The following is a 16,306-nucleotide window of genomic DNA, read 5'->3' as shown; positions in this document are numbered from 1 at the left end:
TGTTAGGGCTGGAGAAGCTCAGAAGTATGCAACATAGGAAAACTGAGGCCCTGAGGGGGCAGCAGCTGGCCTGGGGTCTGCCACTGGACTCAGGCTTCCTTTGCCCAGCCCGGTCTCTTCCTAGAGCACAGACCAAAGCAGGTCACTGCAGGGCTGGGTGGCTTGAGAGAGCCCCTTTACCCACCGATCCACGGAAGTTTGGAGGCCTGTAATTACCAAGGATAGCTGGAAATGGAGCCAGGAGGTGCACTGAGCATAAGTAGGCTAGATCAGTCCCTTCACAGATGACACCAGAGGGCCTTGGCCAAGCTCTCAGGGATCCAGGGCAGACCAGATCTGAACTAGACCTACCCAGCCCACACCCAGGCCCCACCTGCCATGTGATAGCACTCCACAGTCCTGTCTCTCTCCAGCTTTCTTCTGATCCCTAAAGTGAGGAAGCATCACCTGGGCCCACTCCTCTGGTGGCGATGGATGGCAAAAGTCGTAGGTGGCCATTTTGCCTCCCAGACACAAAAATGATTGTCAACAATCAGGACAATCATGGGACTCTAGGAGGAGGCTCTGTGGGTACACAGAGAGAGGGGCTGAGGGGTAGACTTGGGGCCCATCTCTGTGGGGCTGGTGGAGGAACCATTCCCTCCCCGGCCACGTGCACCTGCCCTTGCCCCACTGGAGGCCAGATGGGCAGTTCTGGGGCTAGAACCAGAGGGTCCCTCTCTGCCTTCCCCGGGGACTGCCCCGCTGGCTTTGTGGCTTTGGGTAATTGTTCCACCTCTCTTTGTCAGTTTCTGCCTAGTAAAGGTCACATGTGGGGTGCCTGGCATAGCCATCCCACCTGCACAGATTCAAGCCCTCCCGTGTGCCCGGCTGTGACTACCTCACCCTCCGCTTCCACTGACTTCCCCTGAGACACGTGGGTGGAGGAGATCTGCCCAGCAATGAGCCTAACCCACCCACTCCCTCCCTGACCCACCCACTCCCTCCCTGACCCACCCACTCCTCCCCTGGCACACCTTGGACTTTGCTGTGGACCAGGAGGGACTTTCTCCACCTCCTTCAATGGAGAAGCCCAGCCTGCCTGACACCCAGCTGCCCTTCCCGCCCCGTCATCTCCCAGCCACTGAGCCAAGGGGCTGCTGCAGAAGCCACATTCGGACTTCCCTGGGGCCAGATCCTAGTCAGACATATTTGGTCCTTCCAGGCTTGTGTTTGTCACTGTGCTGAGTGTACATTATGAACTGTGGCTCCCTGTGTGCACGTGGATCTCTTCGTGCCGATGAACACACGAGGGTAGTAATGCCCGTTGTGGTCTGCGTGGGCCTGCGTGTCTGTTGACATGCGAGAGCCAGTGAGTCGGAGTGTTGCTCAGTGGGCGTGGTATTGAGCTGTCATTGGAGTGTGTGTGCCTGTGGCTACAGCTGTCTGTGAGTGTATGTCCAACTGCAACCAGGCTCCCCATGTGTAACCATGTTTGGGCTGGTGGGTGTGCCATGTATGCACATGTGTGTGGTTTTCTGGGAGAGATCCTGACATACCCTCCCGCCCCCGGCTCCTCACAGAGGCCCCTTGTCCTCAGTCCTGCATGAAGGGGCCTTTGTTCCTTCCTCAGGGGTACTCAGGGGTTTCTCCCTCTGGCTGAGCCAAGGGCTTCCCCAGTGCTACAGCTGGCTGAGGGACTCAAAACCTGTGCCTGGTGTGGGCTGTGCCCCCAAGGAGGTCCTACCCCCACACTTGCTGGCAGGGGCAGGTGCGAGCTGATGCCAGCAGGGTTCCAAGTCCTACTTCTCAGATCCGTCCAGACCCTCTGGTTGGGTAGGCCATGGCACCTCTGCTCATCCCTCAGATTGAAGCCCTCCACGAGCCCCAGCCGACAGAACCGCCAGCCCCTCTCACTCCTTCATTCTGCTCACTGCCTGAGCAGTGGTCACCTCCTCCTCTAACTGCATATTTATGTGACTGTCCCCACCCAGCTGTGCGTTCCATGGGTTTGGTGTGTCTTGTCAGTGTGGTGCCTGCTGACTGGGCCTGAGGAGAGCTAGGGGTGGCCTGGGCTGGGTTGGACCTTCGGGACCTACAGCCCCCACCCTGTCATATACAGATATCACACGCATGTGTTTTCTTGGGAGGAGAGCCCAGGTCTTTCATCGGCTCTTGAGATATTGTCACCCTTTTGCAATTGCAAGTTTTAGTCATGCCGTCCATGCCTCTCCACTGATTCCCATCTGACAGTGGGATTTTTGAATGTCCCATCTGAACCCAGCCCAGCAGTGGGATTTTTGAATGTCCCCAGGACAGGTAGGGGTTCCACCAGGGCTGAGAAGGTGAGCTAGAGGCAGACACTGCCCAGACAACAGACCATGTCCTCTGAAGGAGCAGGACCCCGGACAGCTGCCCAGGGCACCTGCAGGAGGCATGGTGCCAGGGAGCAGCTGGCTTCCTGGGCAGTAGGGAAGGGTCCCCCAGGACTAACCTTTAGAACTGCCTTGCAGGGTACGTAGGAATTCAGGGAGGACATTCTAGCTGAGGGAACTGCATATGCAAAAACAGGGAGGCTTTAAACTGGGACATGTATTCAGAGTAGCCAGAGGTAAGATTTGAGGTGGAGCAGAGGCCAGGGCCAGGCTGAGGCATGGGCTTTCTCCAAGGTCAATTGGAGCTCAGGAGGTTCCAAGCTGTGGGAAGAATGAATGGGGAGGGGCCAGGAGTGGGAAAGGTGGGAGGGGTCCCGGGGGAAAGGGAAGAGAGTCTAGGCAGTGGTTGGGGGGTGGTGGTGAGGGAGGGGACGAGGAGGAGCCCTGGCTGGGGGATGAGGTATCTGTCCTGGGGAAGAGCAGATGTGGGGAGCATCTTCTGCTCTGGGACTTGGCCATGACCTGAGACCATAGCTCGGCCTCTTCTCAGGGCAGGGCTGGGCTCATAGGGGCTGGGGCACAGGCCTTGGTGTGGAGCCTTGGGAGGGTCGTGCTAACTCTTCCTCTTTCCCACCTCCTGCTCTTCTTGCTGGGACCATTTCCTGGGTTGTGAAACCCCTGTGGCCTTCTTGACTTGCTTCAGTGGGGAAGGCCTCCTGGGGAGGCCATCCTCCCAGCCAAGCTGCTACTCGCCTGCCGGCCCAGCCTGGCAGCTTCCGCCACACCCGGCCCCTGCCTGTTGCAACTTTGCCAGGGCCAGCCCTGCTCCCTCCTGCTGATCACTCCTCTTCCCTTCCACTTCCTGGGCTTCATGTGCCTCCTCCCGCCTTCATTCACCCTTCAAGGCCTTTGGGCTGGGCCTTCGCAGGTCTAAGCAGGGTCTGCATCTCTGGGAGGGCCTAGTCTGATACCACTGCCACCCAGTCTTGGCGGTGCCTTCCATGGGCAGGCAGTGGAGGCCGCCCGAAAGTTGGGCATGTGTGTGTGGAGAGCGTTGCATTAGAGGGGCATGTCTGCTCCTCAGGGGTGTGTTTAAGGGAGCGGACCTCTGACCCACCAGGGGGCCTCGGCGGATCTCTGCTCACCCTCAGCCTGCCGCCTCTTGCCTGCCTGACAGACTTTCTGAAGGACCCTCCCTCTACTTTCACAAACACTCCGAAAGCCTGGCCAAGGCCTTTCTTTTCAGGTCTCCCCTTTGCTCCTCTGTCCAGTGGGCATCACCCTGTTGCCTGTGAGGCAGAATCAAATGCTAGGGAAGCGCGGGGGTGGAGAGGACCAGGTGAGCTTTGCGGGCCAGGGAACCCTCGTTGTCCTCAGTTTCCCCATCTGTATGGGCCCGTCAGTCTCTGCAGGCCCATCTCTTGGACATATTTTGGCTTGCTGGGTTTTATTTTTCCCCTTTAACAAAATTGTTATCAACCAATTTCCACATGGTTGTAGAAAAATTAGAAAATGTACTCCTGTTCCTGGTGCTGCCGTCTCAGGCTATGTCCCCCTCTCGCCTCCTTTGCTGGAACACACTCATATGCACACATGTGGATGTGTAACCTGCACGCTTGTCCTCTTGTGTCCTGGGAGCTCCAACCAGTCTTTCCGGTCAGCTCGATGTCAGCCTTGCCCACCGCCCGGGACTGGCTGGGAGCAGGTTTCCACTGCCCCGAGGAGCTGCGTGCCTGCTCTGGCCTGGCCGAGCACCGTCTCGCCTCCCCTCTGGGCTGCTGATCAAGGGCCAGGTGGGGAGCAGGGCCAGTGAGCCTTTTTACCCTGGGACTGGAATCCAGGGTAACCAAGCCTTCCCCTTGATTTGAGAACTCAAGGCTGGCCCAAGCAGCTGGGACAGGAGGGAAGGCAGCAGCAGGTTAGGGGTCTGTACCTCCTTCGTTGTATAGAAGGGGGTGGTCCTCGAGGTCAGGCCTAGGACCAGCCTGCAGAGGGTTGAGTGGATAGACTCTGGTCAAGCCCAGGGTACCTGTCTCCTGGTGTCCTCACCTCTCTGTGTGTTTTCTCTGTCTGCATGAGTGTGTTGTGTGTGCTGCTCCTGGCACATTTCTCCACTTTCTTCGCCTTCATCTCTTCTTCCTGACATGGCACACTGGAAAGAATGTGGGCCACTTACTGGCTGTGTGATCATAGGCAAATCACTTAGCCTCTCTGAGCCTGTGGTTTTCACCATCTCTTGGACCTGCACAGGAATAGAGTATGCTAATGCTATTACAAGGCTAATCTAGTATGTTTTTGGTCTCAGAAAATGTTAATCCTTCTTTTAAGTGGGGGCTCTGAGATTCGCACCCAGACCTTTTGACTTCAAGTGCTGTGCTCTCTGCTGCATTGGGCTGCCTTTGCTGTGGCTGGAGAAGCAGCAGAGTAGAGACTAGGAGCCCAAGGCGGCTGGGAGAGGCCTGGCTGGCTTCTGCTGACTCCAAGGAGCTGGTCTCTACGGAACCCTGTGTGGGGCCCAGCCCCTGCCACCTCCATGGTTCTGCAGAACGGTGACGAGGCTGAGCCGGTGGCCTTCCTCTGGGGCCTGTGAGCCTGGGCCTATTTGCATGGGGCTATATATAGTTGGCACACCTTGCTTTTGTGCAGTTACTTTGCCCGCTGGCCTTCCCACAGTGTTCAGATGCTCTGTGAGGTAGGTGGGCAACTCTGCTCCACTGTGCAGCGTGGGACTCGGTGTGCAGGGAGGGACCCAGGACACTCAGAGTCACACAGTGATAGAAGAAGATCCTGGGGTCCGGGCAGTACACTTGGGGTAGAGGAGGTGGCAAAGCCTGGCAGGACCCATGCTCTAGTTTTAGTCCTAGGAAGTTGGGGCTAGGTGACCTAACCCTGGGGTTACTGCCGGAGAGCCGTGGGTTACTCCCTCCTTGTGGCACTGTGGCCTGGTGGTACAGGTTTGGGGCCAGGGCCCACTGTGGTTGTGGTTTTCCCCTGGTGGCTTCTAGCTAACTGTGAGCAGCAGCTGCTCTGAGTGTGGTGGCAGAAAGCTGGAGGCTCTGCCTAACCCTACTGGGGCTCCGACACCTCCTTCATGTGGTCCCCGTGGACAGCTCCTGCTGGGCCACCTGGAGGCAGGGGGAGTCATGGAGCCTGTGAGCCATCTGGACAGGCCCCAGGGGGAGGCCGTGGGGAGGAGGAGCTGCTTCAGGGTGAGCAGCTGTGTTCCTGGAGACTTGGTTGCCCTATCTGAGAAGTGGGCTCAGTTGCCAGGACGGGTGGGTGTGGAGTGGATGCGGTGGGGGATGTGAGTATGCTTTGTAAACTGAGACGGAAGGTGCGCAGGTGAGAAATGGGTGCTGCAAGCAAGAAGGGGTGATAACATTAAAGGGACCCCACCCCGAAGCCTGCGGGGTTGATGTTGGCTCTCATCCTACACAGGTTCTTATCATGACAGCCCTGCACCAAGGGACCATTCTTCATCTGGAAGAGGGGGGCTGACTGACACTCAGAGTGGCCAGTGCCCTGCATGGAGTCCCACAGCCAGGGCAACGTTGGTATTAGGAAGTTGCCACCAGGCAGCTTGACCATTGTTTTGCCACCAGGGGCTGCCCTTGTCCTTCTGTCCCCCAGGAGCAAGCCCCTGGCAGCACTACTGCTCCTTTGTCCCTGCCCACCTTCCCACTCAGTCTCATCCTCTGAGACATGCAGAAAGTCCGTCATGGCCCCACTGGGTCTTGAGGTTGTCTCATTAGGAAGCATGAGGCTGAGCCATGTCTGCTGGGCTCGGGCTCAGGGAATGTGGGTGCAGACGTATAGCAGGTGTATGCTCTGCAGGGTGGGGTCCTGCCGACCTTTCTGGGCTCCCAGGAACACTCACCTGGGGGCTCCTCGCATTGGACCCTGGGCAGGGCAAGGTGGCCAGAGAGGCACGATGTCCTTTTTGCCTGGCGGTTTGTGACACTCACCCAGACTCCTACCCCCACTCCCAGCCAGGCCCATGCAGCTCACTTCACTTCATTACCCGAGTGCCCGCCACGTGCCACTCTCTCCACGTCCTCGCAGGCACACACAGCTCACAGCTGTGCTGTCACAGCCACATGCCCCTCACACACTAACTCGTCCTCACGCAGGCTCTGGCCCAGGGAGGCGCAGCAGCAGACCACAGCTGGCTCTCCCTCCCCCCTACCGAGCAGTCGTGGTGGCTGGCCTGGCTGGGCTCAGATGCGAATTCACACACCCACTCTCACTCCCTCTGAGCAGGAGCCAGGCCCATTCAGGGGACATGATAGCGCTTGTCCCCCCACCCCTTGTCCCTCCCCTCTTCTCTGGCTGTTGGCCTTAGAGGACTGGCCAGGCCACTGGGCTGGGCTGCAGGCTGAGGTCAGTGTTTCCTGTGAGGTCATCTGGCTGGGAGCTCCCAGCACACGCAGCTGCTGCCCTGGCTGCCTTGTGGAGGAACCAAGGGAGCCGTCGTTGGGCAGGGTGTGCTGCATGCGTGCACATGCATGTGTAGTGTGTAGGCGGGATCAGTGTCTGAGTCCGCCACTCTGCCAGCCTATGTTCAGGATGGAGTACAAGTACATATGTATGTGCACATACCTGAGTATGTTCCTTCAGCCAGGGGTATGGAGCACCTCCTGTGTGGGGCCTAGACCCGAGCCAGTATCCAAGTAGGTGCATGAGTGTGCAACGTGGTCTCACACGTGAGCATCCTTGAATGACAGCCCACAAGACCCTCGGGGTCATCTCCTGTAGTGACTCTTGATTTGAGGAGCATGAGGAATGGGGAAACATGGGGCCAACCTGTGTGGTTTAAAAAGCAAAATCAGCATTACACTGAGCAGTAAAATAGTTTTATATTTGGAAAACAGTTTGAAAGTACAGGCAGACTTCTGGAAAGGCAAAAGGCTGGATCCCAGGCGCCTCAGGTTCAGAAAGGTCAGGCACCCGAATGTGGGCGGGGCCTTCCACTGCGCTGGCCTGTGAACGAGGCAGCGCTTCATCAGGGGAGTCCCCGCTTTAGGTTCAGTTTCCCCGTCTGGAAAGTGGGGGTGATCATGTTGGCCCTGCTTGTCTACCTGGGTATTTAGGAGCAAAACAATTCTGAAAACCAAGAAGGGCTGTGTGGAGAGGGGTGGGCACTGCCCTTCACATCTTGGCCAGTGCATGCTGGGTACCAGGCACATGGCAGTAGATGTGTTCAGCTGGGTATTAAGGAGGCATTGAATGACCTTGCGAATGAACACCTAGGGGGCCAGAGACTCAAGTGCCCCCACGGCCCAGGTAGGTTTTGGAGAGGCGTGGAAGGGGTCCCCTGCCTGGAGTGGACTGGCAGGGGTGCCTGACCGAGGGGGCTGTGCTAGCCAGCTCTTGCCTGATGTCCTTTCTTCTAGTTTTACCAGGGATGCCACAAATATCGACTTACATAAAACTTCTCAGTTTTAACATTGACAACTAGGACTGGTGCATTTTAAGCACCATGTGGGGCCAAACTCAACGCTGTGAGAGCCCTGGGAGGAACAGACATCTGACCACCTCCCAGGGCTGTTCCTGCTGGCCCTGCCTGCTGCCCGATCTCACCCCTTCTTTCCACACATCCCCACCGCAGGCCCCAACATGGCGCCATTCCTGCGTATCTCCTTCAACTCCTACGAGCTGGGCTCCCTGGAGGTCACGGATGAGGCAAGCCAGCCCTTCTGTGCTGTGAAGATGAAGGAGGCACTCAGCACAGGTAGGGCTGGAAGCTGGACCTGGAGAGGTGGCAGCCACCAGCGGGGCTGGGAGTCGGGCCAGTGAAAGGCAATGGCAGGGATCCTGCTCTTCCTCGTCGTCTGCTTGCCCAGCCGAGGTATGGATGCAGGACAGCTATGCTGCATGGAGCCCTCACTGGGGCTCGGAGCTCTGGCTCCTCCCCTGTTGGTTGTTTCACCCAACAGTTTTCATGTATTCGTCTGTGCCAGGCCCTGCGCTGGGCACGCAGGACATTGCAGTGCTCCAGGGCTGACATGGCTCTGCCCTTGTGGGACTACAGTCAGCTGGCAGAGCCAGGCGATGAGTCCTATGACGGGGAAACTGAGAGCAGACGCTGCCCCAGGCTGGAGTCGGCGCATCTTCCTGGAAGAGTTGAACATCTCAAGCCATTTCTTCTTGCTCCTCTGGTGAACCCTGGCTCACCCTTTAGGTCTTAGCTGAGCTGTCTCTTCTTCCAGGAAGCCTTCCCAATTCTTAGGCTGGGGCAGGCCCCCCTGACATGGGCAGGTCTAGAACCGCCGGCCTTACCCACTTCAGCTTCATTACAGCTGTGATTTAACATTTACTGGAGGCGTGAACTGGTCCACGGCTCTGCCTATGACAGGTTCTAGGAGGGCAGGCACCAGGTGTAACTTTTCTTTCTTTTTTTTATCCTCACCTGAGGACATTATTGCATTTATCTTCCAACAGAGGGAGAGAGAGAGGGAGGAACAGAGAGAGAGAGAAACATCGATGTGAGAGAGACACATCGACTGGCTGCCCTCCACACAACCCCAACTGGGGCCGGGGACAAACTACAACCGAGCTACGTGCCCTTAGTGGGAACCGAACCCCGGTCTCTCTGGTCCGCGAGCCAACAGTCTTAACCGCTGAGCCAAACCAGCCGGGGCATCCAGGTGTAACTTTTCTTCCTGCCGTGTTTCTTGCCTCCAATACAGTGGCTGGCATGTGGGTGCTCTCAGCACATGTTCGCTGAGTGAACGCACAGGGAAGGGGACAGCGGAGTGGGGCTGGAGGGAGAGGGTCACAGGAGGAGGGAGCAGCGGGAGCAGAGGCCTGGAGAGGGGACCTGGCAGGACGCCCAGGACGAGCTGCCAGCAGCTGGGTGTTCTGGAGTGCGTTGTGAGTGAGATGAGGCTGGTGAGGTGAGCAGAGCACAGGGGTGCAGGCTGAGCAGTGGAGACTCAGTCCTGAGGACACTGGGAAACCACAGCGGGCCCTCGGGGACAGAGCCAGGGGGCTGAAGGCTGTGGGAAATCTGGGAAGGGAGAGACAGAGGGGACCTCCCCTGATGTGGCCTGCTGGGCCCCCATTGCAGAGCGCGGGAAGACACTGGTGCAGAAGAAGCCCACCATGTACCCCGAGTGGAAGTCCACGTTCGATGCCCACATCTACGAGGGTCGTGTCATCCAGATCGTGCTGATGCGGGCAGCTGAGGACCCCATGTCGGAGGTGACGGTGGGCGTGTCAGTGCTGGCCGAGCGCTGCAAGAAGAACAACGGCAAGGCCGAGTTCTGGGTGAGGGCACGTGAGCGGCGGTCCTGTGTGCGTGAGCGTGCATGCGTGCACGGGAGTGATCGTGGCTGCTGGGTGCAGCGTCACAGCTGAGACGGCCGAGTTCGAATCCCAGCTCTGCAGCTGACTAAATCCCGGCTTCTCTGAGCCAATTTCCAAATCTGTAAAAAGGAGAAGCTGCTAAAAGACCCTACCTTGGTGTCAGTTGTTCAGATGAAATGAGCAGCTGAATGTAAAGGGATAATTGTAGAACTGGGCGCAGGGTGGGCGCTAAAGAGAGCCACCCTTGTTATTGCAACTACGTTTTTCCCTCTTAATTTTGTGAAGAGAGGATGTGCCCATAGTAAAACATATCAAACTCTATGTACAGGTGTGTGCCCGACCCTAATCCCAGGCGCCAGGTTCCCTTCTCAGGCACCCACTGTTCCCAGCTGTGTTCCGAAGCGAAGCAGATATTCCAGGCCCAGGCAGGCAATAGGGAACAGCAATTATGATCTTCAACAGCCAGGATGTGGGAGAATGGAAAGGCTGATGGCCGTCACTCACCTGCCAGACCAGGACTCTGCACATACATGTGGCCATGTATCCCTTGTGGCCGTAGGACGCCAGTGTTGGCAGAGCATCCTTGCCTTCAGGGTCACTTGTGGTCTCCTGCAGCCAAGATATCCCCACTGGAGAAAACCTGTGACCACCAGGGTCTCTGGTCAGCCTCCAGGGAGGGGTGAAGGGGTTGGGCCAAGAGAGAAGTTGACTCAGGGCTGTACTGACTGACCCTTGTCCAAGTCAAGCAGAGTCGCTTGCTGAGCTCTCCATCTACTACCCCAAAGGACAATGTCAGTCACCAGGCCTGGGTCCTCGGGTGGTGAGAGTCCTGCTCTTAGAACCAGCCAGTCTGTGAGGAGACGGACAGGCAGAAGCCCTGACAGACAGAGAACAGCACGGGTGTGAATGTCACGTGTTGTGCCTCTGCGTGTGCAGGGGGACACGGGGCCTTCATTCTGATATCCTTGTTAAGGTGGCAGTGGTGTTGAGGGTGGGGAGTTTCCCTTCCCACTCTGTTCCTGGGCCATGTGGCCAGACTGGGTGTGGGCTGGATCCTTTCACTTCCCCAAAGGTAATAATACCCCTGAGTGGGGGGGCTCAGGGGCGGGGCTCGGGTGGGGCAGTCCCTACCAACACCAGGCAGACAGGTGTCCTGCTAGGCTGCCAGGACACTCTTGGCCTGGGGGGACCAACCATGGGGGCGGGTTCTGAGTCTGGCTTGGCCCCAGGCCCGCCCTCAGTGACCCCCCACCCTCACCCCTGCAGCTGGACTTGCAACCCCAGGCCAAGGTGTTGATGTCTGTGCAGTATTTCCTGGAAGACGGAGGTAAGACCTGCCCTTTCTGGGTTGGGGACGTAGGTTCAGAGGCCAGAGCCAGGACAGAGTGTAGAGAGGCAGCCCCCATCAATGATCTATCCAGGGCCACCCCGGGAGGGCCTGCAGGGGTTGTCCCTCCTGTGGTTGCACTGACCTCATCACTCCATGGCCCCCAGATTGCAAGCAGTCTCTGCGGGGTGAAGACGAGGCCAAGTTTCCAACAATGAACCGCCGTGGAGCCATCAAACAGGCCAAAATCCACTACATCAAGAACCATGAGTTTATCGCCACCTTCTTTGGGCAGCCTACCTTCTGTTCCGTGTGCAGAGATTTTGTTTGGTGAGGGGTGGCTGTGCCTGCTGGGGGGCGGGGGAAGGGGGGTCACACCCAGTGCTTCCACCACTCACCCTTCCCGGGGATTTGCCTTTCAGGGGTCTCAACAAGCAAGGCTACAAATGCAGGCGTAAGTGTCTCCACAATCCGGTTGTGCCGACATGTGTCTGCATGTGTGCCTGGCAGTGCCTGGGTGTGTGCACAGGAGAGCTGTGTTCCTGTGTTGGGACTGCATGTCTGGATGAAGACTCTGTGCATGAGTGTGCGCGCGTGAGGTTTTCCATGTCGGTGCATATGTGTACGCTAGCCACGTCAGTGAGTGCTGGAGCTGGCTTGTTGCCGGTCAGGAAGCCAATTCTGCATCTCTCTTCCGAACTCTGTGCATTCTGTGACATCACATTGGTGGCCTGAAATAGGTCACAGTGGAGTATTTACAGAGAAATCAGCCAGTACTGCACATTAGGCCTCTTTCCTCCAGAGAGGCTGTCAGACCTTGCCCAGCACACCCCTGGCTGCATGTGTGCTTCTGTTAGATACGTGGGCATTGGGGTGCACACCTATGTGTACACCTTTCTCCGTGAGGATACACCAGGCAGTGTGGGCTGGCAGCTATGAGCACAAACTCTGGAGCCAGACTGCCTAGGTTTGAATCCTGGCTCTACCGCTTCCTAGCTACAGGGCCTTAGGCAAAGTTACCCAACCTCTCTTTCTCAGTTTTCTCATCTGTAAAATAGGATAATAGAGTCATTATGGAGATCAAGTAGGATAAAATATGTAAAGCTGTATTTTAAGTGTGGTTGGCACATGGTAAGCATTCTGTGTAAGGAGCCTTGTTGTTATCACGCATGCTGTGTGTCTTTGGGTTGGGTGCATCTGTCTGTGTGCATGTGCGGAGAGAGCTTCGGAGCTGTTTGCTGTGCTGGGGCATAGCAGAGAAGGGGGGCTCCCTTGCTTCCACTTCTATCACTGCAATACCCCCACACCCCTCACTTCTGCCCCCTCCCTGCCCACCAGGACTCCTGGAGCTTTTCCTAATCTCTGAGGTCCACCAGATTGGCCTGTCCTCCCTGCCCCATTCTTCCCAGGCCCCTCCTTCGAGGGCTGGCAGGAGGAGAGACAAATCAAGCTCTGGGCCCGAGGCCTCTGTGGGGTGAGGGTGTGGGTGGTTGGGAGAACAGTGGCTTTGTGTAGGGGCTGGACTGGGCCTGCTCACAGACTCTGCCCTTACCGGTGCCTTCCCATCCCCCTCCCGGGCCTGCGCCTTCCTCAAGAATGCAACGCTGCCATCCACAAGAAATGCATCGACAAGATCATCGGCCGGTGCACCGGCACCGCGGCCAATAGCCGGGACACCATAGTGAGGCTGGGTCCAGGGAAGAGCCCTGGGGATCTGGGGGGGCTTGGCCCGGTGGGAAGGAGTTGGGCTCTCCCTCCCCCTTTCCTGTGGGGCTCACCCTTCCTCCCGTTTTTCTTGTTCCTTCCTCAGACCTCCTCAGTGGAGCCCTGTTGGCATCTTGCCATGCATGGGGTTAGGGGAGAGCTAGGGGTTAAGGAAGGGGCTGGAGATGCCATGTGACCCTTGACCTGTGATCCCTCCACCACAGTTCCAGAAAGAACGGTTCCACATCGACATGCCGCACCGGTTCAAGGTGTACAACTACATGAGCCCCACCTTCTGTGACCACTGTGGCAGCCTGCTCTGGGGGCTGGTGAAGCAGGGATTAAAGTGTGAAGGTGCGTGCCACCCTGCGGCTCCGGGGTGGGCGGAGTGGTGGGGGAGGGGGTACTCCCCGCGGTGCCTGCCCACCAGGACCTCATAAACTCCACTGAACAGATGCTGCCTTTGCCCTCTCGCTGGGGGATTTCACATGGGGAGGCCTTGGTGACCCCTCCCCACTGGCCCTACCATTTACCTGCTGTGTGACCATCGGGGTCAGAGTAGAGTAAGACCCAGAGAGTCACTGCTGCACAAGAGCAGGTGCTCCCCAAATGTGCCTCATCCCCTCTCCACCCCGGCTTCACTGATAAAGGAGAAACAAGAGACCCCCTGCAAGAAAAGGGATTTGTCTAGGTTGTCCCACACATTCTTTGAAGGGTCAGAATTAGGTACCATATCTTCTGCTTTTTCTTTTTCTTCATTTATTTTAATTTTTATTTATTTTTTAATCCTCACATGAGGATATATTATTTTAAAGACAGAATTTTTTTTTTCTTTTCTTTATTGATTTAGAGAGAAGGAGAGGGAGGGAGAGCGAAACATCGATGAGAGAGAGCATTGATGGGCCGCCTCCTTGCATGCTCCCCACTGGGGATTTGACCCACAACCTGGGCATGTGTCCTGACTGGGAATTGAACCTGCGACTCATTGGTCCACGGGCTGGTGCTCTAATCACTGAGCAAAACCAGCCAGGGCTCTTTTCTTTAAACAGTGAAAGATTTGAAGTGCTCATAATGGCTTCAGATACATTTTTCCCTAAAGATAGGAAACCCAGCAGACCCCACCAAAGCCCTCCTTTCTGCTGTTTTCTCCTCCACCCCTTCCTGCCGTTGGCTGAGCCTGCTGGCTGCCCTGCCTGGACAGGGGCCCTGATGGGTCTGCTTCTCCCTCACCCCAGACTGTGGCATGAACGTGCACCATAAGTGCCAGAGGAAGGTGGCCAACCTCTGCGGCATCAACCAGAAGCTCTTGGCTGAGGCATTGAACCAAGTCACCCAGGTAGGCAGAGCCATGGGAACCCAGGACAGAGGGTAGTGGGGTTGGCAGTCAGGGCTCACACCCACTCCTGGGGAACCACAGTGGGGGGCTTTATACCAAGCCCCTACTTCTGGAAGATCCAGTTGAAGAACTAGGCAGTGGAGGGCGGTGGGCTTATCCCATTAGAAGTTAGTTATTCCAGCAGTTCTGTACTTGCAGGTGTACCTGGGGATGGCGCAAGGTCGAAACGTTTGGAACTAAAAGCCTTTGCGTGTGTATGTTATTTGTTTGTGTTGGGTGTGGTGGGGCTCAAGGGATGCCACAAAATGTTAAGGTAAAATTCTAGAATCAGTCACAAGTGAAGGCAACACAAAAATCTGTCCAGTAACTGTTTGGGAAAGTGGTGTCCAATTTACAACTTTTGTTTGTAATTACTGCTTTCTAGACCACCCAGGCATCCCTGTGCCGCTGGACGTGTGCACGCACCTGTGTGTGTGTGTGTGTGTGTGTGTGTGTACGCGTGTGCTGCTTGGTGGTCTCGGGCCTTGCCCCCGCTGTCTCCCATTGGGGACCATGGTATGACCAACGATCTGGCCCCCCCAACCACCACTCTCTTCTCTAGAAACCCTCCCGGAAGTCAGAGATGGAGACTACAGAGACTGTTGGGATCTACCAGCATTTTGAGAAGAAGCCAGGAGTCTCTGGAGATGATGCCCTAGGTAAAGCTGGGCCCGTTTCCTCTAGGAAACCCCCTACTTCCCACAGGGCCCAGGATCTGGCCTGGCCTCCCTCCATTGTCAAGTGAGAGCTGAGAGGAGGCGCCACCGTGGGGAAGGAGGCCCTTCCTCTCTGAGGCTCCTTACCCCAGCCACCCCGGGCTCCACGGGACTCTGCAGATGGAGACCCGTCTGAGGTGCCGTCTCTCCAGCAGACACTGGGACCTACGGCAAGATCTGGGAGGGCAGCTCCAGGTGCAACATCGAGAACTTCACCTTCCATAAGGTCCTGGGCAAAGGCAGCTTCGGGAAGGTGAGGGGCCGCATTGCCCGGAGGCAGCCCCAAGACCTGGTGGGGATGTGGAGCCCTGGCCTCTGGCCGGGCCTCTCCCGCTCAGCATCCCCACTCATCCACCAGGTACTGCTTGCAGAGCTGAAAGGCAAAAAGGAGTTCTTTGCTATCAAGGCCCTCAAGAAGGACGTGGTTCTGATCGATGACGATGTGGAGTGCACCATGGTGGAGAAGCGGGTGCTGGCGCTCGCCTGGGAGAATCCCTTCCTCACGCACCTCTACTGCACCTTCCAGACCAAGGTGTTCGACCTCCCCACTGCCGTTGCCCAGGAGCTGCGGCTCCCCTCAGCCTCCACTCTAGCCCACGTCTCCCACACAGACCACTGAAGGCAGGGCTGTGTCCCCTCCTCATGCCCCCCAGGGCAGTGTTGTCCCCTGCTTCAGTGGCCCTCCCGTTTCTGTGCCCCAGGATCACCTGTTCTTTGTGATGGAGTTCCTCACTGGCGGGGACCTGATGTACCACATCCAGGACAAAGGCCGCTTCGAGCTATACCGTGCCATGTGCGTGAGGCCCTGTCGGGGGAGAGCCCACGGCCAGGGTGCCCTCCGTTCACTTTCCCTCTTTCTGGAGAAGCCACCCTGGGCTAGAGCTGGGGCTGGAGAGAGTAGGGTAGCGGGAAAACGCCCCCACTGTGTGGGGAACCTGGGCGGTGGGTGAGCTCTGGCTGGGTGCACAGCACAGACATGCTGGGTCCTGTCCCTGCCTCGGACCTCAGCCAGGGCAGCCTCACACATGGTGGTCCTGAACAGCACAGGACCCTGGTGTGTGACCCCAGACCAGCACCCCCAAAACTGTGCGTGCACATGTACATGCATATGAATGTCAACATAAATGCATGTACTCTTATGACCGAAAATGGTCTTATTTGGAGCTTTTCCTTCATAATTTCCTTTTCTGCCTTGGCTGCTGGCCACCTCAGCCCAGGTTGTCCATCAAGTTATTGGCAGCATTTCCTGCCCCTGGAGGTGGGGATGGGGGACCAGGGAGAAGCAAGGACTAGTCAGCAGAAATTCCAGAACACTTCGTCTCTCTCTCACATCCAGGTTTTATGCTGCTGAGATAGTATGTGGATTACAGTTTCTACACAGCAAAGGGATCATTTACAGGTACGGGGTGGTGAGTTGGGGTTTGGGGGAGCTTTCAGGAAGGGAAGCCCCAACCCCACCCTATCCTCTGAAATGCTCTGAGTGGAGCTCGGCCCAGCTATGGCCCCATGTCCGCCTGGAATC

At 57.1% G+C, this 16,306-nt stretch overlaps 1 protein-coding gene across 3 annotated transcripts in view; it reads left to right on the top strand.

The window, feature by feature from the left end:
* Positions 1-16,306, top strand: part of PRKCD (protein kinase C delta) — a 29,663-nt gene that overhangs the window by 9,106 nt on the left and 4,251 nt on the right. For 2 of the 3 annotated variants that reach the window (XM_036266731.1, XM_036266729.1), the window contains exons 2-14: positions 7,963-8,085; positions 9,424-9,623; positions 10,929-10,989; positions 11,157-11,319; positions 11,412-11,443; positions 12,585-12,670; positions 12,918-13,047; positions 13,929-14,029; positions 14,631-14,727; positions 14,937-15,037; positions 15,143-15,316; positions 15,486-15,577; positions 16,121-16,183. In XM_036266731.1, coding sequence (XP_036122624.1) covers positions 7,971-8,085; positions 9,424-9,623; positions 10,929-10,989; positions 11,157-11,319; positions 11,412-11,443; positions 12,585-12,670; positions 12,918-13,047; positions 13,929-14,029; positions 14,631-14,727; positions 14,937-15,037; positions 15,143-15,316; positions 15,486-15,577; positions 16,121-16,183 — 1,415 coding nt within the window. In that variant the 5' untranslated portion in view covers positions 7,963-7,970. The remainder of the gene's footprint in view (positions 1-7,962; positions 8,086-9,423; positions 9,624-10,928; positions 10,990-11,156; positions 11,320-11,411; positions 11,444-12,584; positions 12,671-12,917; positions 13,048-13,928; positions 14,030-14,630; positions 14,728-14,936; positions 15,038-15,142; positions 15,317-15,485; positions 15,578-16,120; positions 16,184-16,306) is intronic. The other variant, XM_036266730.1, reaches the window with a different exon arrangement.

This window comes from Molossus molossus, unplaced genomic scaffold, assembly GCF_014108415.1.
Source record: "Molossus molossus isolate mMolMol1 unplaced genomic scaffold, mMolMol1.p scaffold_m16_p_18, whole genome shotgun sequence".
NCBI classification, from domain to species: Eukaryota; Metazoa; Chordata; class Mammalia; order Chiroptera; family Molossidae; genus Molossus; species Molossus molossus.
The sequence above is the reverse complement of the archived record's forward strand: the minus strand, read 5'-3'. Positions and strand labels throughout refer to the sequence as shown.